The following is a 26,285-nucleotide window of genomic DNA, read 5'->3' as shown; positions in this document are numbered from 1 at the left end:
AACAGGGGACCAGGGAATGTGCATTGATTTTTTTTTTTTTTTGTATGTTTGTAACTATCCTAGCCAGATCAGCTGCACTTTCTTTGTATTTTTATTTGGCCTGGGAGTGCTCCCACAACTGCCCCTTTTTCGTCTTCTTCAACAGAGTGCCTAGAGTTCTTCTGCAGGAAGAATGGCCAGACTTCCATGTGGTTTTAGCGTCCCACACTTGTTCCTTTAATGGTAGTCTTATGTCTTTAAGAATAGGTGTTGGCAATCACTCTCTTTTAAAAGCCGCAGACAGGGGGGAAGGACAAGCCTATGACACTGTTGCTTCAATCAGGGCAACCTCTCCCCTATAAATGCTGTGGCATAGGAGAGGATCGAGCCCAGTTAGATCAGTTCTTTGGTGCTGGTCTGAGTAATCACTCTCTTTTAAAAGCCTTAAGTGGGGAGGAAGGAACACGTCTGTGTAAAAAAAAATCAATGCTTTGGTATTGGCAAACCTCTCCCCTGATAAAATGCTACTGGCATGGGGAGGATCAAGCCCATGACATGCTACTACACAGGGAGGTGCCAACCCAGAAAAAACTTGACCAGAGGTTAACAGTTAGGACCACCATATAGGGTTTACTTTGACGAGGTATGGTGGCTTATCAATTTTATTGTCATAATTTTGTAACTAAAAAAACGCTGTTTTACAAAATACATGCATTCACTTGGATACTAAATTCATTTGTGAAACAGGGGACCAGGGAATGTGCGTTGATCAATGTTTTCTTTTTTGTATGTTTGAATATTTCTACAACCCCTGGATGGTTTGCAATGAGTGAATCATGCAGTTGTGGCAACCATGTAAGGGTCATGCATGTGGACAGCCCTGGGCACAACACATACCAAACAATAAATAAAAAGCACAGCACATTTTTCAACATAAAATGTATTACACAGAACACGGTAGAAAAGTGTAAATTACCTATTTAAAATGTGGAGACATTTTTTGACCTTTGTTAAAGGAGGAGTTCACCTTGGTATGTTATAGAATGTCCTATTCTTGTACGTTTTTTCTTAATTTTTAACATTTTTTATAGATTTTAAATAATTTGTTCAACAAATGGCTGACTGACTTCAGCAGCCAAAAATGTTTACTCTTTGAGGCTACAATTTTTTTGTTGTTGTTATATATTTATTTTTTTTAAAAGTTTTTATTGCACATTCGACAAGCCATTGAAAAGCATACAATCAACATATATCATAGAGTCCAAGTATCAACACAAGAACTTTACAGTTACATAATGATACAGCAGGAAAATGACAGTAATTAGATAAGTTACCCATCATGTTGCAGAGGAAAGGCATCAAGCCATTTCTCCCAAATTTTGACGAATTTATCAGGCATGCCACGAGCTTCATACGTTATCTTAATCATTGGAAGCATGCGATTCACTAGATTTACCCAGTGATCAAAAGAGGGAGGTACAGGTTGTAGCCAATGTTGAATAATGGCTTTCCTAGCATAAAACAGTAATGTCCTATATAGGATTCTCGTATACTTTTGAGGGACTAGATCATCCACTACCCCCAGGATACAAGCTTCGGGAGAAATGACCTGAGGCAAATCCAAGTAGTCACTGAGACATTGCACCACTCTACTCCAAAAATTCTGAACTTTGGGACAGACCCATAGAACATGAAGGAAGTCTGCGGAGGGGCATGAGCAGCGGGGACACAGCGGAGATTTATTCGGAAAAATCCTATTGAGTCTCTTAGGGGAGTAATAGTACAGATGTAGGATTTTGAAGCTAATCAACCTATCACGTGTGGAGATCAGATAGTAGTACATTCTGTCAGTGGCCTCTTCCCACATATCGTCTGTAATCGAGGGCAAAATCAACTGCCATTTTGCAAAGGCTAACTGAAAGGGAGAAGGTTTTGCCTCCAATAGGGACTTATATAAAACCGAGACCAGCTTCTGAGAATCCGGGGAATGGAGCACATTGGTGACCGCAAACTTATGATAAATTGGGTTACATCCACCAAATTGACCCCTAAAGGCATGTTGCAATTGCATATATCTAAAGGGGTCAATTGGGCGGTTTGGATATCTTTCCTGGAGCTTGGGTAGAGTTAGGAGAGTGCCCTGGTCAAGCAAGTCTCTTAGGCATTTAATTTGCAAATTAGGCCAATATATAAAGTCTAGAAGATTCCTGAAATGAGGAAGGTGAGAGTTCCCCCAGAGTGGAGTATGGGGTGAAATGAGAAACGGCTTGATCCCAAATATACGGAGAGCCTCCTGCCAGGCTAGGTAAGGGGCCTTCAGTACAGGTGGTAAAAAAGTAGAGTCCCTCAATTTGCGCATGGGACACAGTGAAAGTGACTCTAGCGATCCCAATATGAGGGCGTGTAGGAGCATGTTAGGGTCTTCCGGATCAGGGTTGAACCAAGTGTGAATATGAGACAGTTGTGCTGCTAAGTAATACTAAGCCCCAAAGGTCCGGCAAACCCAACCCACCCTTCGAGATTGGGGCGACTAACAATTTCCAGGAGAGTCTCGATTGTTTGCCCGACCATACAAATGAAATTAGAATGGAATTCACTTTCTTAAAGTAGGAGGTAGGAATGGTGGTCGGGGAGTTCCTAAACAGATACAAGAATTTAGGCAAGTATATGATTTTAAAAAGGTTTATTTTCCCCCACATAGTAAGCGGCAATTGTTTCCAGGACGTGACTGCCGAAGTGAATTTTCCTAGTAGAGGGATTAGATTAAGATCCAAAAAGTCAAGTTCGGTAAGGCTGCCATTGACCCCAAGATATTTAACTCTAGAACAAGTGGAATGTTAGAGGGACATAAGTGTTGGGGAATATTATCAAGAGGCAGTATGAGGGACTTATCCCAGTTAATCTTTAAACTAGAGTATCTCCCAAACTCCTGGACAATGGTCAGCGCAGTGTGTAGGGATAAATCGGGATCAGCCAGAAATAACAAAATGTCATCAGCATATAGCGCTATGCGTTCCTCACATGTTTTATATTTGAGGCCTGAAATATTATGGGCACTACGAATTGCAAGAGCCAAGGGTTCTATCGCCAGGGCGAATAATAAGGGGGACAATGGGCAACCTTGGCAGGTGCCCGTTGTTGTTATATTTTAATACAAATCTTTCTGTTCTTCTATACACACTCTAGTCTCTCATTCAAACCACTGCTATGGAAACTGAACCCTGGCAACCAGTTAGCTGATGAAATTCCATCTGGAGAGCTGCTGCACAAAAAGCTACACACAAATTTTAAACAAGGAATCCAATTAGGTATTGTCTCAGAATATTACTGTCTGCATCATACTGAAAATTTATTTAAAAGTGAACAACCCTTTGTTGCAGAATTACACATGATGGGTACTGTTACAATGGGTGGTGTTACTGGTTTTTTTTTATATATTTTTAATTTTTATTGTTTTTACCAAACAGAAAAACATAATCCTATATAAAACACTGCAAGTGAAACATATCCTTTACCCTAATCAAACTTTATATTTAGATGCATATTCATCATAAATGCAAATTCCTTTGTGTGTGGCAGTCATGGAAATAATCCATTACAAATAACACATCAGTGCATTTATAAATGTATGTAATTTTTAGTGACACAACCTATGCCATTATTTTTTACTCAAGGAAGTCAATGGAACAAATCTGTGTGACAAAGAATTGCTTTAAAAAAGCTTGAAAAATTACATAAAATGATGTTTTTACATTAAAAAAAAATATTACACCCTTTATAAGCCAGAAACCTTAAACGGAGATGCACAATAACATAAAATCATTAGACAGCCTTATAGATATTTTACGTTTTGTCTTGCTGTTAATGTAGAATGAATTATATTCTGACATTGCTTTTTACTCAGCCTTAGATGGGCCTTAGATGCAACACTTCTTGAAAGCTGTGTCTGAACTTACTTATGCCATAGGTTGTTCTCTTCCTTATCAAGTCTAGTTTCAGGAATACATATACAGTATATTGACCTCACGTGAGTTTGGCACTTTGATGCAAAGCTATTTGAATTTTCATACCAATATATAAATATATTTAATAGCTAATTGGAATTTCAAGCTGCAAATAAGTTGCATTTAACATACTGATGTCTGTCTCTTTTCAGCCATTGTTGTGCATTTGGAGGTGGATTTAATGTACATAAAAAATAGCATGCACTACTGGTGGAGAAGCCCACAATACAGTGCAAATATGAATTTGTCAGCAATATGGCTTCCTGTTATCACCCTATCAGCTCTTGACTGCTCTAGATTGAGGTTTATTGCAATTTAGATGCTATAGTGGTTTAATATAGATTAAAATAGGTACAAAAGCTATATATCCCTGATAACCTATTTTAAAGGAATTTTGAGAGCACCACAACAGTACACACAAGTACAAAAGTCAGACAAGAATGCAGGAAACTATATATCTCTGCTTACTGAGTTTATTAAAACCATTAAACTAAGGGGCAGCCTTCATATTTGTCGGTCATTGTGTTAGGGGGATACAAATACAAAAACAGCTTTTTAAACTACTTTGTTTTAAATCATTGATTACTTCTTCTTTCATAAGTTGGATTTTTTCCATTATCTTGCATTTCCAAAAAAGTAAACTGCTAACCAGATTCTAAATGGCTTTTTGTAAAAAATGACTTCTGAGTTAAAGAATTAACTTCCAGTTTTTGCCTTTTTATCACCTGCACCTGATGAACAAATAATAATAAATTTGCCTTTACACGTTTTGCACTCAAATGGTCCTGTGACAAAAGGGCAGTTGGGGGTGTATGTATAATATACCCAGCAGGTGTATGATCAGTGATGGCTCCCTCTGTGCAGTCAGCTATGTAAATACCCTTCTTTAGCTAGGAATGGAGGCTGATTGAGGTGCGCAGCTGCTATATGTTTACCTATCTGTGTCATTGCAGTGTTCGTTGAAACATCAAAATATGCACAGCTAATTAATAAATGAACGGTAGTATTACCACCAGTGCCATCTCACACAGATTTCCACAAATTATTTGCTTTGTACTTGTGTGATCTGCTTAGATATCTTTAATCTAAATATCAACATAAAGAAAATGTTGTAGATAATTAACAGTAGACATGCTGGAATGTATTTTTAGAGTTTCCATAAGCATTACATGTTTCTAGGCAGTGAGTATATTGGAGACAATTTTGTAAAAGTAGAATTGGGAAACCCTGTCATATGGACAGCGACAGAATAGACTTAATTTGCTCATATATTATATTCAGACCTGTTCCACTCCTTAAGTTTCACTGTGTGACATTAACCATGCCAACCTGAGATGGATTGACTAATAAATGTTGCAGTAAGGGCTTAACTTGAGATGGAGTCTGTGTTATATTACCCACCTGGAATAATGCCAAACCTGAAGTGTATTGTTACATGACTGTCTTTGCAGATGGATAAAGGATACACTCACAGTGAGATCTTTGGGTATCATTATCACACAATGCTCCGGGAATTGGATGGAGAGGTGGTTGCTGGGAGGCAGTTCTGCTCTCGCCTTCCCTGAAATAGTACAAAAAAATCGCTCTGTGTAAGGCTCAGAAAGTCAATAATATAAATATATAGTGAATAAAGTACCCCCTTTTGTAAAATATAGGGATATTATAAGTTACCGAGGAGTTTCATGACCATATAAAAACACGAGGCCGAAGGCCGAGTGTTTTTATACAGGTCATGGAACTCCGAGGTAACTTCTAATATCCTCATATTTTACAACTGGGGGTACTTTATTTATTATAATACACAAATTTCAATGAGTCATGTGACAGAAATGACATCAGAACTCACCGTTTAGAACTGATGACATCAGAACTCACCGTTTATAAGGATATAATTTACAGGATATTCATGGCTTTTGTGTATTATAATATATTATTATTATTATTATATATAATATATTTCCAAAGCACCACTGTAGCCATTTTGATGGTGAATTTGAATTTTAACTTCTTCTAAGATGGTACAGAGCAATAGAACAAAGAATATTATAGGATTTTGCCATATTTGTAAAAGAAATTTGGTGACACCTTACAACTGATGTATTTCATTTTCCATTATTTGCCTTCTCCCTGTGTCCTTGCTGCATGTATGATAAACAAAAACATGATTTGGGCAGTTATCCTCCAAATCCCAACCCCAGCTTGATAAAAACCAAAGAATATGCTGCATAAAGGCTGAATAAAGTAGTAACAAGCTAACTTCCATCTATAGCTGATCCCTTACTAACTCCCTAAATGAGAAGACTACAAAATCGGTAACCAGTGGCGGAACTACCGGGGGGAGCAGGGGGTGCGAGCGGGCCAGGCCCCCCCCCCGGCAGCCCGTTCACCACTGAAAATGCGGCCGTACGGAGGGGGGGGCAGGCCCGGCTGCGCGTCACACACCAGGGCCCGCCCCCCTCTAGTGATGCTACTGTTGGTAACATGTAGGGTCGCCAGCTTTTCTGAAAAAAAAATACTGCCCTTTCTATATATTTTTCTTTTTTCCCTATTAATAACATTGGGATCAACCATCATTTTTAAAACACCGCCAGGTGGCAACCCTAGTAACGTGCAATTCAGTGCTCGGAAGGTAAAGATATACTGTAAAACACAAAAATACCAACCTGTAGTTTCCTTAAATGCTTATAGATCACCAGCACTGGCCCATATATTTTACAGATTTTACATTTAATACTTGTTTCTTAGTGTTTAACTCTTGGTCTTAATCTTACTAAATTGAAGTAAAGGGACATATTTTTAATTGTATTATTAATAACTATTATTAAGAAACAATAAATTATTATTTAGATACAAATTTTTTATTATCCAACCAGAGTTTCTGATGTCCATGCTTATATGTGAGTATATTGTTGACATGCCTGCAAACATTCCTACTTAACCACCTCTAAAACCTAAGTACAGAGCCTTTCAAGACAGCTAAGAAAGTAAATCTACAATCTACATAGGGATCAGGTATATAGAGTATATGGAGAGAGTATATATAGAGCCCCTGACCCATTCCTTTACACTGAATTGGGATACAATCGCCACTCTTTTTGTGACCTTGCACCCATGCACCCTGGCTATGACCAAATCCCTGCCCCTTTATGTGGCCAACCTTCCCCTTTTTCTTCACCATTATTAATTTTCTATACAAAAGTGTGACAAGGAATATTCTAAAAGGAAATAAGATACTTACAAATGGTTTTGAGATAGGTAAACAAATGGAACCTCAACACAAACAGTATGGTGGCACCATAGCAAGCGTTGCTCTTGCATGGCTAGTGTTCATGCAGAAAAACTGGTAGGTTAATTGGCTTGTGATGAAACTGACCTTGCAGTGCAATTGTAGTAGGGAAATTAAAGTTTTACCAGGGACTTATGTAAATGTATAACTTGGTAATGCTGTTTCCATTAATAGGGAATAATAATAAAACCAAAATGTGTAATTGTGAACAAGCAGAGCCATATCTTCAGCTCTGTGCTTACATAATTTTGCTTCACCCACCAACTTTTACCTTACTACTGACTGGACCAAATCATGTAATGTGGTTACTTGTGTTATCTTTCTAGCTGACATTTTAAATGGGTAGCTATTTACAGATGTGTTTGATGTTCACCTGTGGGGCTGGCTGTCTCAGGTATGCTATAAGCAGCAGATGGGGGGCAGCCAGTGTGGTAGCCAATAAAGATATCTATTGCTATCTAGAACTTTTTGCATAAGTACAACATTGGCAGCAGAAAGCACTAGAATTTCTCAAATCCATACTGCCATAGTAAAATGTAAGTTTTTTGATTATCTACAAATAATATATTCCAACTCTGCCCATATGATGACTCTTAGAAGCTGAAGGTTGGTATTTGGAACATTATAAAGGATAAACTGTGGTTAGTGAGATTAGCAGAAGACATATGCCTTAGTAAAGTTAAATTCCAATTAGTACTAACCTTAATTTGCAGTACAATAGAAACATCACACAAGCTTCAGCATACACTGCTTACACAAACCATGTAACTAAAATCTATGGGAAGAATACCGCAGCCAGTACATGTACTGTTAATATAACACTATGGGGCACATTTACTACCTCGATATTTGACCCTCAAAGCTGGCCTGGACTGGGAGTCAAAATAGGCCCTGCCATTCCAAGTACGCAGAGGCCCAAACAGCCCCCAACCAGCCCACTCTATGGTAACTTTCTATGCAGCAGACCCTCTGGCATTTGCCAGAACCCACAGTCGAAGGATTTACCGAAAATGCTTCGATCGAACACTCAAAGGAAAAATCGTTCGATCGAACAATTAAATCCTTCAAATCGAATGATTCGAAGGATTTTAATCCATCGATCGAAGGATTTTCCTTCGATCAAAAAAAGCTTAGAAAGCTTATGGGGAAGGTCCACAGCTTATGGGCAAAGTAGGTAGTCAAAGTTTTTTTTAAAGAGACAGTACTTCGACTATCGAATGGTCGAATAGTAGAACGATTTTTAGTTCGAATCGTTCGTTTTGAAGTCGAAGTCGAAGGTCGGAGTAGCCAATTCAATGGTCGAAGTATTTTTCATTCTTATCCTTCACTCGAGCTAAGTAAATGTGCCCCTAAATCTCAAAGTGGTTTATATGTGAAAATAGAATTGTGCAGATTCAGGTTTGGTAAACAATATAGATAATCCAGAATACATTTTGCAAATATACCGTGTTTACATAGATACATGTGCATGTGTACTTTGTGTACTGCCTATTTAAAAGACAAAAGTAATGTAAATGTAAACTATGAACACGGTTTATACTCCCTTTAGGTTTTAAATTATTTTTTTGAGATTACACCTTAATTCATAAACAGCTAACTCCCTTAAATGAGGAAGCAATAAATTAGATTGAAAAATGTTCTTATATCTCAATGCTAAGTTATGAAAGAAATTACTCTTTTTTTATTGCAGACAGATTTTTGTTTTTTTCTTACTAAATTTGTACATGTTCATTAATCTGACAATATCTAGCGGTTATTTTTGAACACTGCACTTTGGGAACAAAAAAATGTGCAATGTACTGGAAAATTTGATGCTGCAAAAAGTGCAGTTTAAATAGCTATAAAATAATAGGTAGTGCAGTTTAAATAGCTATAAAATAATAGGTATTATATTCCGTCTTATACTGCAGACATACAGTTTCTTAGGGCAGAGGCAGACAAGAAGATTCGGGGAGATTTAGTCACCCAGTGACAAATCACTTCTTCTTTGGACGACTAATCTCCCCAAACTGCCTCCCCGCTGGCTAGAATCTAAATTGCCAGCGGGATGGCACTCAGAGCGCTTCGTTTTCCGAAGTCGGGCAACTTCAAAAAACTAAGTGCACCAAGTGCCATCCCAAGGTAATTTAGATTCTAGCCGGCGGGGCGATTAGTCACCAAAAGAAGAGGCGTTTTGGCGCCAGGCGACTAATCTCCCCGAATGACTATGTGTGGCTCTGCCCTTATAAGTAGAGAAAGCAGATAGTATTTGTCTTTATATTAAGATGTAACAACACTTGAAAAAGGGTATGTAAGACCCGAAACATGTTGTGTAGTAGTCTTGAATAAACAAAACCACAGCATTTTGCTACCCTGGAGTGCTCTCCTCATTTTTAATTAAGTAACAAGTCTTACCAAAGGCAGCATAAAAAACCCAGCAAAATAACACTAGAACTTATACACATAGGACAACCATACAGATAACACAAAGTTCTCCCATGCTGGAGAAATAGTTGAACACACCAGGCTATGTTACACAGCAGATAGCAAATAAGAGAAGAAAAGGGTTCTTTGCATGCAAATCTGAATCAGCAAAACAGCTTAGGCAGTTCAGGGCTGCTGCAAACAAATATAAACAGAGGCATGGAAATGCTCTTCTTCTGAATGTATGGATGAATGCATTTGTAAAGATTCAAATCTATCCCAAACCAATTATTTCGGGGGAGGTGGAGGAGCCTATCACCACCAGTATTGCTTAAAAAAATTAAGGGTTTTTTAATTCTGGTTTTCTTAATCTCCAATAGTCTCCTGATATTACCCACATATATCTCTCATAACCCTTCAAAAAGTACTTAAGTTTATACTATGTGTTATGTTTTAGGTAGCTGAGGATAAGTAGAGTATAACAGTGCTTTATTAGCAGTTTCATGCAGGTATTACACAACAGTAAGCTTAAACTCTAACACTCTAAAGCTGTACAGAAAGTCCTGTGTATGCACAGTACAGGTCCTGTGTACAGTGACACCTGCAGGCCATTTGTATAAACACCACACTATGGTCCTATAATACACTTTACCTACTTAGCTATATAACATATAACTAAGACTCATTGCCAAATACTTCTAAATACATGAGTGGGTATATAACATTGCATTCTCATTTATACAGAAATAAATTCTCAGAAAAGGATACATTAATAAGGGTTACTAAACAATACCAGAAATACTATTTATTCATGTTAAACTTACCCATAATCATAAACAAGATAACAACAAATATGGGGGCTATGTATCTGATAATGGGATTTAGATGAAAGAGTAATGTTAACATACAATGGTTAACAGTTCATTTTAACATTCATTTACAAACTCTGAGTTATCTGAACAGCCTGTTACTTGCTATCAACATATTAGGATTATTCTTTTATTAATTGTATTAACTGTGCCTTCCTGTGACCCTAAACGTGGTACTAGCATTCCAATAACACACAGTTATATGCATTGTTTGTCTGTTCTTTTATTACCACATTTTGCTTTAATTCTCACTTGTAAATAATAAATCAGACATAACAATGCTTCAGATTAGGTTACTTTTTTAGTGTATTCATTTTATTTGCTGCATTTATGCTCCTTGAAGTGGTGAGAGACATAGCAGGATTAAGTCTTTGAATGCAGGTAAGAAATAAAAGGTTAAACCCTGTTGAACAGTTGATATACCTATAAAAGGGTTAAATTCTATTTAACAGGTGACAAAACATATCTTGTAGAACCTCCCTTAAATCTCTTGTGACCACAGCTACAGAATTCCTGTTTGCATCAATATTGCATCACCACATCCACCTGATCCTACTAAATAGGGACAGTGTTTTGGGATACTGTAACCTTAACTTAACCCTTCTTTTGCTGACCACAATCTTACTGCTACCGACTATTTTATAAATGGGACCATTTATTTAGGTAAAAGGCATTGTTTGTAAAACTGCATTAAATGTGTGCGCAAAATTATTTGATTATATTCAGGCACCTACAGTGTATAAATATTTAGAAGTCCAGTGCATGTAGCCCTGTACAATAGAACAATTAATAGAACATACAGGGTTAATACATATATATAATAAAAATAAATACAAAATATATTAATATTCAAGATTTAGTGCTAAGAGTTAAGTAGGAGGAGGTCCCTGCCCTGTAGAGTTTACAATGTACAGTTATAGATACAAAAAGGAGGATAATTAGTGCTATAGTTTACAGTTGTCACTGCATCATACGAATAGACAAAATCACTTCTATTTTGGATTTAATAAGCAATCCCCTAAATATCAGTAGAGAATGAACACACATAAGAAATCCCAACAGAGCATGGCTTGCTATTACTTGCTGTTGTGTGGCAATCTTTTTCCCTAGGTCAAATCAGCTGCTACATATTATCTGTTGTTCTGAATTCTCTGCTGTTCTCCTGGAGACTTTCCACCTAGTAACAGTATGGAGGACATCAGCACAAGTTTGCTGGGTGTTCCATAGAGTTGTACCATCACAGAGGATCAGGGATTTAGAAATACTGTACTTGTGCATTTCATCAAAACCAATCTACCCTTCAGTGGCCAGCATCCACAGCTATCTATCTAACTTCCTCTGCAATCTGTGTTCCATGGGTAGAATGTGTTGATTGTTTTCCCTTCAAAGCGTGATTCACCTTTTTTTTAAAAAAAAATACCCACACATCCTTTTTTATCAATTCTTCATTACCGAATGATTTGCTTTTTCTCTGTAATACTAATACAGTACCTTGTATTTGATATTTACAAAACTATTATAAATCCATTTTAACAGAAAAACATTCCTTTTGGGTATTTTAACAATCAGATGTTTTTAGAAGCCTTAACTTATGGTGCTTCAATTTATGCAAATCGCTAAACATTCAGGAAAACAGAAAGATAGATAGGGTGTTATTATACGTTAAGAGAGTGCTATATTTAGCAATAAAAACAAGATCATTTTTACTGAAAGCACTACACATACCCCGTACATGACATCTAGTAAATTTGCCTAATTAGCTAAACATTTGTCAGAAATGTGGCACCTGTGCAAGTCTAACAAGCTGGATGTCTGAGCTTCCATACAGAGTTGTGTACACTTATCCTTTACAATATTTGCCTATAATGCATCTGAGTGTAAAGGGAAACTAAACCCAAACCAATGAATGAATGAATGAATACAGAGTTACACATGGTGCTGCTCTGAGCACTTTTGCGGTTTACATACTTTTTCTATTTTTAGGGGTTTCTGAGATATTTGTATTTATAGAATGAAAATATCAGGCTTTTAGCAACTAAAAGTCAGTAACCCTAGAGTAAAGTGAATCCAGGAAGTGCAAAGGCCTTGGCCTTCAAAGAGCTGCAAGCCTGCCTAGCAGTATACATCTGTGTAACACTATGCTAATATCTCAGAAAACACTTAAAATAGAAAATAAATATAAATTCAAAAGAGGACCACTCAGAATTAGTTTCCATCAATTTATTTTCTTGGATTTAGATCCCCCTTAACTGTAACCATGTCCTTAAAACCAAATGTTCTGTCAAGTATGAGTGACTGACAGGAGAAAGGAGATACTTTGGTGTTACAGAAGCTGAGTGTAGGCAGTGAGCATGCACTTAACTGTGGAATAGTGGATTTTACAAATACTAATATAAAACTTGCACTTCTTTCATAAACATCTGGAAACAATTACCTGCAGTTTAACCCTTTTCTTGTAACTACATATTGGAATTACTGTCACACATCACCCTCTTTTACAGCAAACCTTTTCCTGCCTATAAGTCATGTGACTACACCAGCCAATCATCATGTCAAAACTACACTAGAATGGGAGTGTTGTGTATGCTGGTCAAAGGAAAACCATAATTGCTAATGGCCCAGTGAAAGGCATCTAAAAACTGACTTTTCATTTAAGGAATTCAGCCATATGCATTGAATGTATAAGAATGTGGCAAATGGCTCTAACAGGGCAGTGAACACTAGTGACCCAAGTCCAGGTCGGGATTGGGATTTTAAAAAGGCCCTCGTTTGCCACCAAGCTGGTATTTTATTGGCCTGGCTAGTAAAAATGATGCTTAAATATGGAAAATTATAGGAAGCCTGTTAAAAAGGGCAACCCTAAGGCTCATTTCAGGGCTGGGCTAAGCCAACAGGGCAACCTAGGCAACCTAGGCACCCCAGTCGGCTACCCTCACCCATAGAGTCCGTCTGTGCGTTTGTGTGTCCACACGCACACAAGTGCGCATGCACAATAATAGAAGAGAAGGGAGGGGACAGCAACAAAGGGGAAGGGGAGGGATGAAGGTAGGGTGAGTGACAGAGGGAGGGAGGGTAGAGTGATAGAGTGGAGGAGAGAGGCGAGAGCAGCAGGGGAGCAAACCAGGACTAGGGGTAGGCAGAAGACCTTTTAAAAGGTACCTGCCCAGTGTCCTCACATTGTTGCGTCCAGTGGCGTAACTACAGCTAACCGGGCCCCCCTGCAAAAAAATCTTCAGGGGACGCAGCTTAGCTGCACGCACAAGTGCACATGCCTGCGCACACACATGCACGACTGCTGACTTTTTTTTCAGCACACATCAAGTTCTCCTGTCCATCAGCTCCACCACACCGCTCCATTACTTGCGACAGGCACAGTGTTCAGGGGAATTTCAGTTCAGCAGACCCCCTTGGTCCATGCCCTCTGTCCCCCGGGACCTCCCCTGCGCGGCTGCAGGTTCTGCTGTATTATAGTTATGCCACTGGTTGCGCCCTAGGCAGGTGACTTTTCTACCTTCCCCTAGTTCGGGCCCTGTCTCAAGCAGCCCACCACCAGCCCAATAAACAGTGACTGTCTATGGCTTCTTATAGTAGCCCATCTGGCCTTTGCCAGTATTCACAGATTGCCAGTCTGGGCCTGCCCAAGCCTGAAATCACTTAATTTGCAGTAGGAATGTACTACTTGTGTGAAAAGTGCTGCTGCAAATATTGAGTGCAATTAGCCTTTGAAACCTTAATTCTGCAGACAACAATTTTGCAGAATACGTTTGCTGATCAGCAAAAGCTAGTTTTGTTTCTTCGCTCTCTGGAGGGCCTTTGTTATGTTCTTTATGCTGTTGCTAAGTGGCATTCTCCCAGTGGTATAAAAAGCAACTTATATATGTACTATACAACACACATGATTTTAAAATACAGGGCACTTTTGCACTTTGATGTATTTGATGCACACAAATATGTACACTAACCAAGATGTAAAAATAGTGATTGCAAATTTCAAAAGAGAGGACTTCACAGAAGGCTTCTGTTTCATGATTCCTTGGCTAACTCACTAGTCACAGAATCAAATTATTCCTGAAATACAATCCAATGTATATAGAGCCTGAAACATCTTTGCTAGTGGTGAGCAAAGCAGAAGTTTTCTAATAAAAAAAAACAAAACATTACCCTAAACCAAATATATGAAAATGATTAAGCTCTTATACATAAGTGAGAAGAGCAATACAAAATATTAAGTTGGAATGTTGCTTAAATATAATGATTTACCTTTTGCATGTATGGAATCCGTTCTCCAGAAACCCGTTTTCCAGAGATCTTTGATTAAGGGAAGGCCATCTCCATAGATTCCATTTTAAATAAAATAAATCAAGATTTTAAAATCGATTTCCTTTTTATCTGTGCTAATAAAACAGTACCTTGTACCTGGTCCTAAATAAGATATAATTAACCCTTACTAGAAGCAAAATAATCCTATTGGGTTTATTCAATACTTAGGTGTTTTTTTTTGTATACTTAAGGTATGGAGAAAATTACAGAAAGTCTCCTTATTGAGTAAAGTTCAGGTCGTGAACATTCTTTATAACAAGTCCCACAACTCAATATAAACAAATCTATTGGGTCTTTCTGCACCCATAAAGCCTGATATCAATCTTGAAACATTTTGGGGAAACATAGTCACTTGAGGCAGTTGTAGAACATGAACTGGTACAGAGTAGTTTCTTCTATCCATACTGGCATGTTTCCGTTAGATGGAACATGTGAGCGTTGCTTTGAGCTTGCTATACTGGAAACTCATTCATCGTATTTATGATTTAACACATACGCAATGATGCCATGTCAATGTCCTGAAGTGCTACGTCACACAGGTCTCTACATATTCAACAATATCTGCTCAGAGCTTGATACAGACCACATAAGGCTGTGGATGCAGTTCTACTCTGACAAGTGATTATGTACCTCAGTTTATGGCCAGTATTTATTATCATTGTCTTCATCCTACTGGCCACCAGTGTTACCCCTTATAACCCCTTTATTTGTTTTAATACTTATCCAAATATGTAGAAAACTGTGTGACCTAGCACTTCAGGGCATTAATCTGGTATCACTGGGCATGTAGCCAATCATAAATAAACACAATTTGACAAAACATTTTCCAACAACAGTGAAACATTATTCTATCTGATGATTTAGTGAAAATGACAATCATATTGTTCATAGAGCCATCCTGACTTAGTTTTGGCTGATCACCCAATGCCATGTTTATATCCAGAGTTAATTACCAACCATTTGAAACGTCATCTCAATTGCAATCAAGCGGGGTGCCCCACAAATGTGATGAGTAACGTAAGCTTGGGTGCTAATGCTGAGTATTTAACACCTATATTCAGGAGAAGTGCAATGTTTGACTACAAGTTGTGATACATGCACGGTTTTAATGGCAACAGTTGCATTAGAATAGGGCTTGGAGACAGAGTTCTAAATTATTTATCACCCAATATTATATAATCTAATAGTGCCAGAACTTTGTAGAAAATGTCACTGATTCTGATACCAGAGCGAATTTGGGGTTGTTTGAGCTTATACAGGAAAGATGCCTTCATTCATAGGCAAATCAAGGGAAAGTTCACCCATCTTAGCTCATTTCCATGTAGCTACAGAACAGGTGCTCTGCATTTGGTGTCTGTTAATAACAGCTTTAGGTTGAGTCAGCACAGCACCATATATAACTTTTGTCTGACCTACACATGCAATACTTTTTTTCTCTACGTTACACACAGTTGCAAATCATATGTACTGTTTGCATCACCTGTATTCATAGGAAAGTCTTGAGGGATTTGCACCCAGGACTGTTTTTTTCCAGCTGTTATTGCCAGAGGAATCACATATGACTGTGGAAGTGGGAAGAGGAAGCATGTAATTTCTAGGGCAAAGTGAAGCCATTACTTTCCTCCTTGCCTATGTAAGCCACAAACGATATTCATGAATGATCAGTACTGTACATTACCAACATGTAGTGAGAATTTGGGGCAAATTCACTAAGATTCGTAGTTGCGCCAGCGTCCGCTTCGCCGCACTTCGCCAGGCGTATTTTCGCCAGCGATACACAAATTCACTAAAATCTGAAGTTGCGCTCAGGTCTGAGGTGGCAAAGGAAGTCTGGCGTAAAAGGTAGCGTTCAGGGGAAGCGTAAGGTTGCGAAGTTGCGCTAGCGTTAATTCACCAAGCAAAGCGAAGTTATGCTAGCGATGCTTAATTTGCATACGGCGCCAAATTGAAGTTACAATGGAGGTATATGTAGCATCACTACACAAGCCTGGGAAACCTTCAAAACAGCAAATAAAAATTTTATTTTGCCCTACACATGTGCCCACTGTATAGTCAAGGTGCCATGAGTTAGGAAATGTAGGGGGGAAGGAGGGTAGCCCCAAAAACGTTTTCAATCTTTTTCAGACTATCACCCATAAAAAAACGCCAGCGTTTTTCGGGACTTAGAAAAAATTTTAACTTTTTTTGAAGCAATCCCTATCTACTCTATTGCACTTCGCCTGGTCTGAGGTGGCGAAGGAAGTCTGGCGTAAAAGGTAGCGTTCAGAAAAATTTGCGCGTCAGTGAATTTGCGTAGTTACGTCCGTTGCGCAAATTCGCCAGGCGTAAGGGTGCGAAGTAACACTAGTGAATTTACGCCAGCGCCCGTTGAATCGACGAATTAAAGAAAATGCGCTACGCTAGCGAATTAACGCTAGCGTTAGGCACTTTGTCCTTTAGTGAATTTGCCCCATAGTGGTTTTTTTTTAGTTCCTAACATAGCAATTTTCTCTTGTATGTCAGTATGAGATACTCACTCTTAGTGCTATCAGCAGCAGTTCCTTTACTTTTACCTTTAATAAATATTAAATACTATTTTTGTGAAATGTAATTTTCTGAGTCTTTAATCCTTTGCAGAATCCATAAAAATGTTACTATAATTGATTAGAAAGAATTTTTGCCAAAAATTACCTTTTGCAGTTTGTAACTTTGCACATTATGTTAAAGCATTTTAATATTGTTTTTAGTTTCAACCTACGATTATGATTTTCCGGTGTCATTTCGAGATCACATGTATAACAATTTTAGCAGCTTATAAAGTTGTACATAGACTTGCATTGTGTTTCTTTTTCAGCAATTTGGTAGTCAGATAGTATCCTGCCCTGCCATGTGAATTAGTCAGAAATAAATTTAGTCAGTTAGAAACAAACATAAATTTATACTGACAAAAAAATGAGGACATGCTATATAAAAGAGACAATTTGTTAAATACTTGTCAGGAAAATTTTACAAAATGCCATAAAATTTTAACTAGTATTCAATTGGCTGGAATCTCCAAATCCACCTTCACAGAAAATCAATATAATGATTAGCCTTGTTACCTACATAAACATTTGCTAAGAATGGAATTGACACAATATCATGTGTTTAGTCATTAACATGTCTTATTCCGTCAGTGATCTCCTGCTGAAGACTGGGTTGCAGAAAAATATCTCTAGCTAAAACTGTCCAAAAGGAAGCCAGCAGACCAGAGATGAACCTTCCATTAAATCTGTACCACAAGCAATCTGCCCAAACATTCTATCTACCACTTTGTATTGCATCTTCATTTTATTACAGTCTGACTTCCAAATACGTGTATTTTGTATATCAAGAAAAAAATTTAGGCAGCAGTGTTCTAGTTTGCACCAGCCAGGTACACAACATTTTGTAATTAAAAAAGGCAGTATTTGCTCAGCTACAGTAACCTAGAGCAACCAATTCAATGTTTGCTATTAAAGGTGAAGACACACAGAGCTACTATTAGCAGCTAATTTTCTGGCTACAAATTACCCTGCCATAGATAATACTAAGAATTGCCTCAGTTAAAACATGTAGCATCTTAGAAAAGCCAATTATCACTATTGTCTATTTAGTAGCTGCAACAAGTAGCTGCTAGTAATAACTCTGTGTGTCATTGTCCTTCCAACACCTTCCAACACTTTATTTTATAATTCATACAATAATGGCTAATATTCCATCGATGTGGCTGGGAAATATATGAACTCATTGTAACAGTTCAGAATACACATTAAACTCTGAACTTCGGTTTTGGAGAAATGGTTAAAAAATGGAAATGGAAATTGAATAAAGTCTTTATTTCTGGTGAACAATACAAAAACAGTTGAACTGAGTTTGGAAAATGAACGGCCTTTTTAAACTATTGCTCGGTGGGTGTAAAAAAAGATGAAGGGATAAAAGTTGTCCTTTAGAGCAGGGGTTCTTAAACTTTTGCAACAAAGACTTCATATGCTTAACACAGTGACCCAGTCAGCAGTTCACATCTATTTGAAGAATAACAATCAAAATAACAGTAATAGCTACAGATGTGAGCAAACATTCCATCATTTTCTTGATGGAGCAAGTTGTAGGGAAAACAACTGAAACATAATATTATATTAGAGTATTTAATTTACAGGAAGTTATTTAAAAACTCAACTTACAGTGTGTTTATTTCATTATTCTATATTTTAACAATTTGGTACTCTGCCATCCGTTAGTGAAAAACTGTTATCTGGTTATTAGGCTTTTATAATGATTTTTTGGAAACTAGGATCATGATTCTAGCAATTAGAAAATAGGGAAACAGTGAGATTTTTACATGAATACTCTCTCTTATTCACTTACTGTAAAGGGCACCTGTTGCCAAAATATATAATCCCCAGCCAAAGGTGTGGGCTAATGAGGTAAAAAGGGGTACCAGTAGTTTTATTTTTTTTAAAAATGCCCCCCACCAGAGCTAGGCCACCCGCACCGGGAGGGAGCTCTCTGTTCGAGCAGCCCGCACCTTTGGTTGGGAATAATATATTTTGGCAAAGGGTGCACTTTAAGTAACAGGAGAGCTGCAGAACAAAAAGTTAAATAATTAAAAACAAAATGTAAATAATGAATGGAACACTCCTGTTTCGTATTCCTGTACTAGACTTTACTGTGTAATGTTAGGCGGTGTAGATATATATATTTGGAACATGGAGGAGCACTCACCAAAAAAAAACACAGCGTGCCTGAGTGCAGGTGTGTGTACAAAATAACAAAAAAGGTACTGCACTTAACAGGTTCAGTTAGAGGAGCTGATCAGTTACTCTAACTGAGCCTGTTGAGTGCCGTATCATTTTGTTCAGCTGGGTTATAGCAACCAACAGCCATGAGAAAGGCAATTCCAGTGAAGAATCTGATACTTCCAGAGCTTCTATATCATTAATAACCAGAAGGGGTTGTAGTTTAGTCAAATGAAAAGAATAAAAAAAAAATATCACTTAATATATATTAGAAATGTGTGAATTTATTGCAATTTGTTAGCACTTTATTGCAAAACCCATATTTCATGTATCAATAAAACAAAACAATACTCTTCTATATTTGTTCTTTTATGGGAAAATAAATTATAAGACACTGTTCTGATATGCTGCAATTAAATAAATAACAGAACTTGTACTGTAATGTCACTAGATGTGCTAATGTCAAATATTAGCATTATTGCCACCAAAGTCACATCACTATATTTATCAAGCCATGAAAAACTGCCAAAGTGATATATGAACGCCAAAGAATTTTGCCAGGTCAGATTAGGCATTACAGATTGTAAAAGTGTTTCATTAATCATTGCACATAAACAAGGACATATTCTCTTTGTGTGCATTGAATAAAACAATCTATTTTTGTTTAATGCTTTGGCATTTTCCAACAAAGCACTGAGCTACAGATCATTTTAACCTTCAGCTATAATAATGCCAACAATAAACCTTATTATTGCTGAACTCACTTCTTGAAAATAACAACAAACCTAGAAAAAAGGAGGAATATGGGAAAGAGAGTTGTGTGTGAGGGCATCTCCTGATTGCACTCACCTCTCTGCCCCACTTGACTCCTCCCCACTTCAAATACAAATAGAAATGTTATTTTCATGTTAAAGATCATTTTAGAGTTCATTTCAGCGTGACATGATTTGGGTTATTTAAAATCCGAATATTTCTCCTAATTATTTTAAAACCACTTCGACCAAACTCCCATGCACATTTTTATCTTATATATTAATAAATTAACTCGAAAAAAAATCTGGTGCAGGAAAAAGACTCGATAAAAACAATAAAAAAATCAGAATCGTACAATTTTTTTTTCAGATTATCGCCCGAAAACCACAAATTAATCAGATCATTGAGCAAAACCCAGAGTAGATCATCCTATCTTCCAATTGTAAACTGGATATCAGGCATTGACTGCTACATCACCACACAGGTTTGAGATGGCGTACTTTTTTATTCGGACTTTAAGTAGCCTCAGGATTTAATAGATCTCAAAACATTCGAGTTTTTGTTTACTCATGAAAAAAAATGGTCTAAAAAGAAAAATTCTTACTTTAGTAAATAACCCCCTGATGTCATCTTCAGTATTTCATATCATCCTAAAGTTATCCATCAATTTATAAAAAGAAAAGAATAAAATCTCAATAAAAGAATAATTAACATGAAAACATGTTGCTAATCTATTCCTATCAGTAAACTTACAACAATAATATATTTGTACCTGGCAATGGCTATGTAAACCGCATATTGGATAGATTTGGCAACATTGTGTAGGTGATTCTCTGTTTTCCCTGTCCCTATTATTGGCTCCATAGGCTAGCACCCAACTCTTCAAGGACAAAGCTAGTTTTTGACTGTTGCCAAGCCCTTATTAAATAGTAACTAATCTGTATTTTCCATTGTTAAGTTGTATTTGATAGGGAATAATGGTCATGCCATTTGGATACTCACCATGCATTGCATGCCTAAAATTATTCAAACAATAACATCCTCTGGAAGGTACTCCCTGTCACTACCTGAGGGTCATATTACACAACAATGTATTTCAAATGTATTAATTTCATGGTTTTAAAGTAAGTGCATGTACCAGTTTTTTTCTTTATTATTTATAAATTAGACACCATTGGAATTGTGGGATTTAAAAAATACATATAAAAGTTAAACGGCTCTATCTCCATGTCATGAAAGAGATAATGACCCAGCCCTGGCTTTGATGAAAGCATTTTCCACTTTACATCAAAGGGTAAGAGAAAATGAGGTGATGAAAATAAAAATAAAAAATGGTTGATATATCTGTAATGTTTCTACAAACTCCAGTTCGCTAAATTGAACAGCACACCCAGGTAGCTTATACATTGCTAACATTACATATAAATCAAATAGATCGATTTTCAGTATGGATTCTGGTTGTTTAAAAGGGTAATTTACACTAACTAATACTGGTTCTAGTTTCTTTGCTTAAAATGATGTCAAAAGCATTAATGGGATACAACAACAAAAAGAGCAAGTCAACCCCAAAATAAATATTTGCCTAATAAAAGAAAACATAATTCTATACAACTTTACAATATTCATTCATTACAAATTCTCTGTGCTTTTAAAGTTATTTATAAAAACAATTGCTACTGAAAGTAGCATTTGCTTAACTTCCAGTTGTTACTTTTTAAACAATGTTGCATCAGTCTTGGTTCCCCAGCAAAGACAGGTCTGTTAATCAGCTCTTGTTTTACATTGTATCAACAGACTTAAGCTGGCCAAAGATGTCAAGATTTTTAAAAGATCTTTTCGTTATCGTTAGACCAAGATTATATTGAAACAATCATTTAAATGTACGATTTGTCCATCAACTAAAAAGACCATTTCAAGCGATGTTATCTAGTTGAAGCCAGGAAAACTGAGGGTAGCTGCCTGCTTGGCCCTGCAAACAATTGGACAATAGATAGATTTCACTGATAATTTTTCTGACCAATGTCGGACAGAAAATCGTTAGATGCATGATCGTTCGATTCCCACTAACCTCACGATAATTGGACGGATTGGTTGGATTGCACTAAAATCCGTTGTTCATCACAGAAAAATCTTTGCGTCTATGGGGGCCTTTAGACATTAGGGCAAAGAATAGAAAGGAACAGACAAACACTGCTTTCAATAGCAATACATATACAAATAACTGAAAAACCATAGACAATTTGTAATTAATATGTATTGAAAAGTTGCTTACAATAATGTTTTCTTTTATGAGGCATTTTTTTTTATTTTGGGGTTGACTTGCCCTTTAATAATAAAAGCATCTTTCCACAGAATTTGAAATAAGGCGTGACTGGAAACCAGAGACACCATTAAATGGTTGTTTGTTAGGGATTGCTGAATAAGCCATTTTCTAATGACAACTTCTAACCTGCCCTCATCTTAGCACTCTCTACCCTAATAGCAATGAGGTCATTAGGACATTTTTTAAATGTAATTTTTGCTGTAAAATACCTAGCAGTTATTCTAGAAGTGAGTACCTTCAGTGCTAACGTCTCTTTGATTTCACCTTACACATATATACATATAGGATTATAAACCCCCCATTATAAAATATAAAGATATTATAAGTCAAGGAGTTGCTCCATTACCATATGCTTTTATACAGGTCATGGGACTCAGATGTGACTTTTAGGGCAGAGACACACGCGAAGATTCGGGTAGATTTAGACAAATCGCCTTACATCGCTGTAAGCACCAGTTAGAACTGATGACATAACTAGGAATGACCATGAAATAGGCCAAATGGTTAGAAGCAAGAAGCCAACTGACACCTGGGCCCACTGGGAGTTTTCCTGCTATCCCGGTGAGCCAGTCCGACACTGCACATGACTCACTAAAACTTGTGTATTATAATAAATAAAGTACCCCTTGTTGGAAAATAGTGATGTGCAGGCAGACCCGATACCCGCGGGACCCACAGGTTTACCCACGGGTCGGGTTGGTTCGAGTCGACCTCGCACTGCTCCTCGCCCGCCACCTTCAAATGCCGGCATCCGACTTCCGGGTTCTGGTTTTATCGTCTCGGCTCTGCTCGCACTGTCCCTTTTGTGATGTCATTGGTGGGGCAGCGCGGGTCTATAATAGGGTTAGGGTTTGGAAAACCCTGACCCGCACATCACTGTTGGACAGGGTCGGACTGGGAGGCCCGGGGCCCACCGGGACTGCTGTCCAGGGGCCCCCCGCCGACCCCCGCCCCCTACTAAAACCTGTCGGCCCAGCCGTTCGGCGCGCATGCACAACAGCGCCGTTCGACGCGCATGCGCAACAACAAAGCCGCTCGGCGCGCATACGCAGCAACGCCGTTCGGCGCACATGCGCAGGCGGCGCTGCGCATCGGCGCAAATAAAAAAAAATTTCGCGATTGGAAATATTGGGAGAAGGGTTCTGGCCCGGCGGGGGCCCACAAGGGTCGGGGCCCACCGGGTTTTTTCCCGGTATCCCGCCGGGCCAGTCCGACACTGCTGTTGGAAAATATGAGGATATTAGAAGTAACCTTGGGGTTCCATGACCTGTATAAAAGCACAAGGTCGAAGCTCCTCAGTGACTTATAATATCCTTATATTTTTCAAAAGGGGGTACTTTATTTACTATATTATTTCCAGGCTATTCGTGGCTCTTGTGTGTACATTTGACTGAACTTGAAGTAATATAAGGAGTAATGGAATGCTATGCCTGCAATGCTAAGCCAACTGTATTGCACTTTATCGCAGCTCTTGGACCAGTAATTTATACACAAACATGAGCAGTTGAGCCACACACTTCTCCCAGCACCAGATTCTTGTGTTGGTAACACACTAACATCGAGCGACTTTTGCGTTGTCCAAAATGCCGGATGTGAGAAGAAAGCCACGTGAGAGGGCTGTTGTGCAAGACATTTTGGCGCGTGTGTTGAGGTGACTGTAGCAGCCATGCTACAAAATTCCAAGGGTTAAAGTGAACAGAGCTCGCTCCTGCTTCCCACTGACCTCTTTTCCCGCTAGTAGGATTATCCATGTCAGCTGGGCTCTCATGTAGAAAGTTAACAACACAGTAGCTGCCTCGCTCGCAGCCTCTAGGCCAGTAGTTGCACCGCCGGGAGGGGGTGGGGAAGATTTGCCTGTAATCCCCAATCGCTGCTGCTGCCTTTTAGCAATATGATCCCAGCTCTGGCAGACCTCGCACAAACTGGTCAGACAGGTTTTTTGATCCTGTATCCCAAATTCCCTTCTGGATACACATTCTCTGTCTGCTAGGCTGAGGTAAAAAATAGAACATAAAAGGTTTTGTAGAGTCCCAGACTCCAAACAAGGGATGCCTTGGAACGAATGTGCATAGACCAGAGACACACGATTCATTTAAGTCAGGCTTTTGTATGTTATTTTACTATAATTCTACTAAGCAGGTTGTTGTAGAAATGCCCCTTTCATTCCTGTAGGCAAGGGGCTTGTCACACAGCGGCAATAGTGAATGGCGCATGATTCTACTGTTTCTTCAACCTGAGCCCAATGTCACACGTGCGCAGCTGCCAATAAATTTATCGATCGTTCTTGATCCTTGCGTGTTCTTTAAAATAATCCTTATGCCTTTACTATCTTTGTAGATAATCCATTAGCTATAAATAAATCATGCAGATAAAATATAGCGAAAATCGTTTCAACTAAATGAATATCCTCTCTTTGGTTTGTTAGAGCTCTATTACAATAACTTAATGTCATGCCAAGAGCCTGGGACTGACAAACCCCTGGACTGACAAACCCCTGGACTGGACTGACAAATCCCTGGACAGACAAACCTCTGGACTGCCAAACCCCTGGACAGACAAACCTCTGGACAGACAAACCTCTGGACTGACAAACCTCTGGACTGGACTGACAAACCTCTGGACTGACAACCACCTGGACTGGACTTACAACCCCCTGGACTGGACTGCCAAACCCCTGGACAGACAAACCTCTGGACTGACAAACCCCTGGACTGACAAACCCCTGGACTGGACTAACAACCCCCTGGACTGGACTGACAAACCCCTGGACTGGACTGGCAACCCCTTGGACTGGACTGGCAAACCCCTGGACAGACAAACCTCTGGACTGACAAACCCCTGGACTGACAAACCCCTGGACTGGACTGACAAACCCCTGGACTGGACAGACAACCCTCTGGACTGGACTGACAAACCCCTGGACAGACAAACCTCTGGACTGGACTGACAAACCCTTGGACTGACAACCCCCTGGACTGGACTGACAAACCCCTGGACTGGACTAGCAACCCCCTGGACTGGACTGGCAAACCCCTGGACTGAAAAAGCTCTGGACTGGACCGACAAACCACTGGATTGACAAAACCCTGGTCTGGACTAACAAAGCCCTGGAGTGGATGCGGGGCGTGTGTGCGATAAAGACAATACGATCATATAGTATTTCCGCGCAATTCTGGTGTCTGATTCAAAATAGTAATTTCTACCGTATGTGTAATCGTCATTAATAGAGTAAAGAAGGACTGAAAGGATTTCACCGTGTGTGGCAAATAATAGGAGGCTTTCACTTATGTTTACGTTTATACTTGCAGAAATAATTGGGTACATACATTGCTAAACTATATCTCCAACTGCCACAGCAATATGATAAGATCTGCTGATTTATGCACAGATCAGTTTGAATTGGGAATTGTTCCTGTAACCCTCCTCGGTTTAAAATGATTCAGTACCTGCAAAGTATTACCAATGCTAATGTGAATTCTCTCATTATCAGCTGTAGGAAATGAATCTAGATGGCCGTGCCAGTCAGTAACCAGTATATATAGTGGGCACTGGGCTGATACAGAGCATGACAGCAGCACGTGGCCAGCTTGGTGGCCCGACACTTGGTACCGC

General features: G+C 38.6%; 1 protein-coding gene across 1 annotated transcript; it reads right to left on the bottom strand.

The window, feature by feature from the left end:
• Positions 1 to 37: 37 nt before the first annotated feature.
• Positions 38 to 25,891, bottom strand: LOC121402175. The gene is made up of 2 exons (XM_041588446.1): positions 24,397 to 25,891; positions 38 to 5,544 (listed from the first exon to the last, which is right to left on the bottom strand). Exon 2 carries the CDS (start codon positions 2,390 to 2,392, stop codon positions 1,310 to 1,312), a length of 1,083 nt encoding a protein of 360 aa, XP_041444380.1. The 5' UTR covers positions 2,393 to 5,544; positions 24,397 to 25,891; the 3' UTR covers positions 38 to 1,309.
• Between the last annotated feature and the right edge of the window lie 394 nt (positions 25,892 to 26,285).

The sequence above is a fragment of the Xenopus laevis genome, chromosome 3S (assembly GCF_017654675.1).
Source record: "Xenopus laevis strain J_2021 chromosome 3S, Xenopus_laevis_v10.1, whole genome shotgun sequence".
Classification (NCBI taxonomy): domain Eukaryota; kingdom Metazoa; phylum Chordata; class Amphibia; order Anura; family Pipidae; genus Xenopus; species Xenopus laevis.
This window is presented reverse-complemented; position numbering and strand designations above follow the sequence as displayed.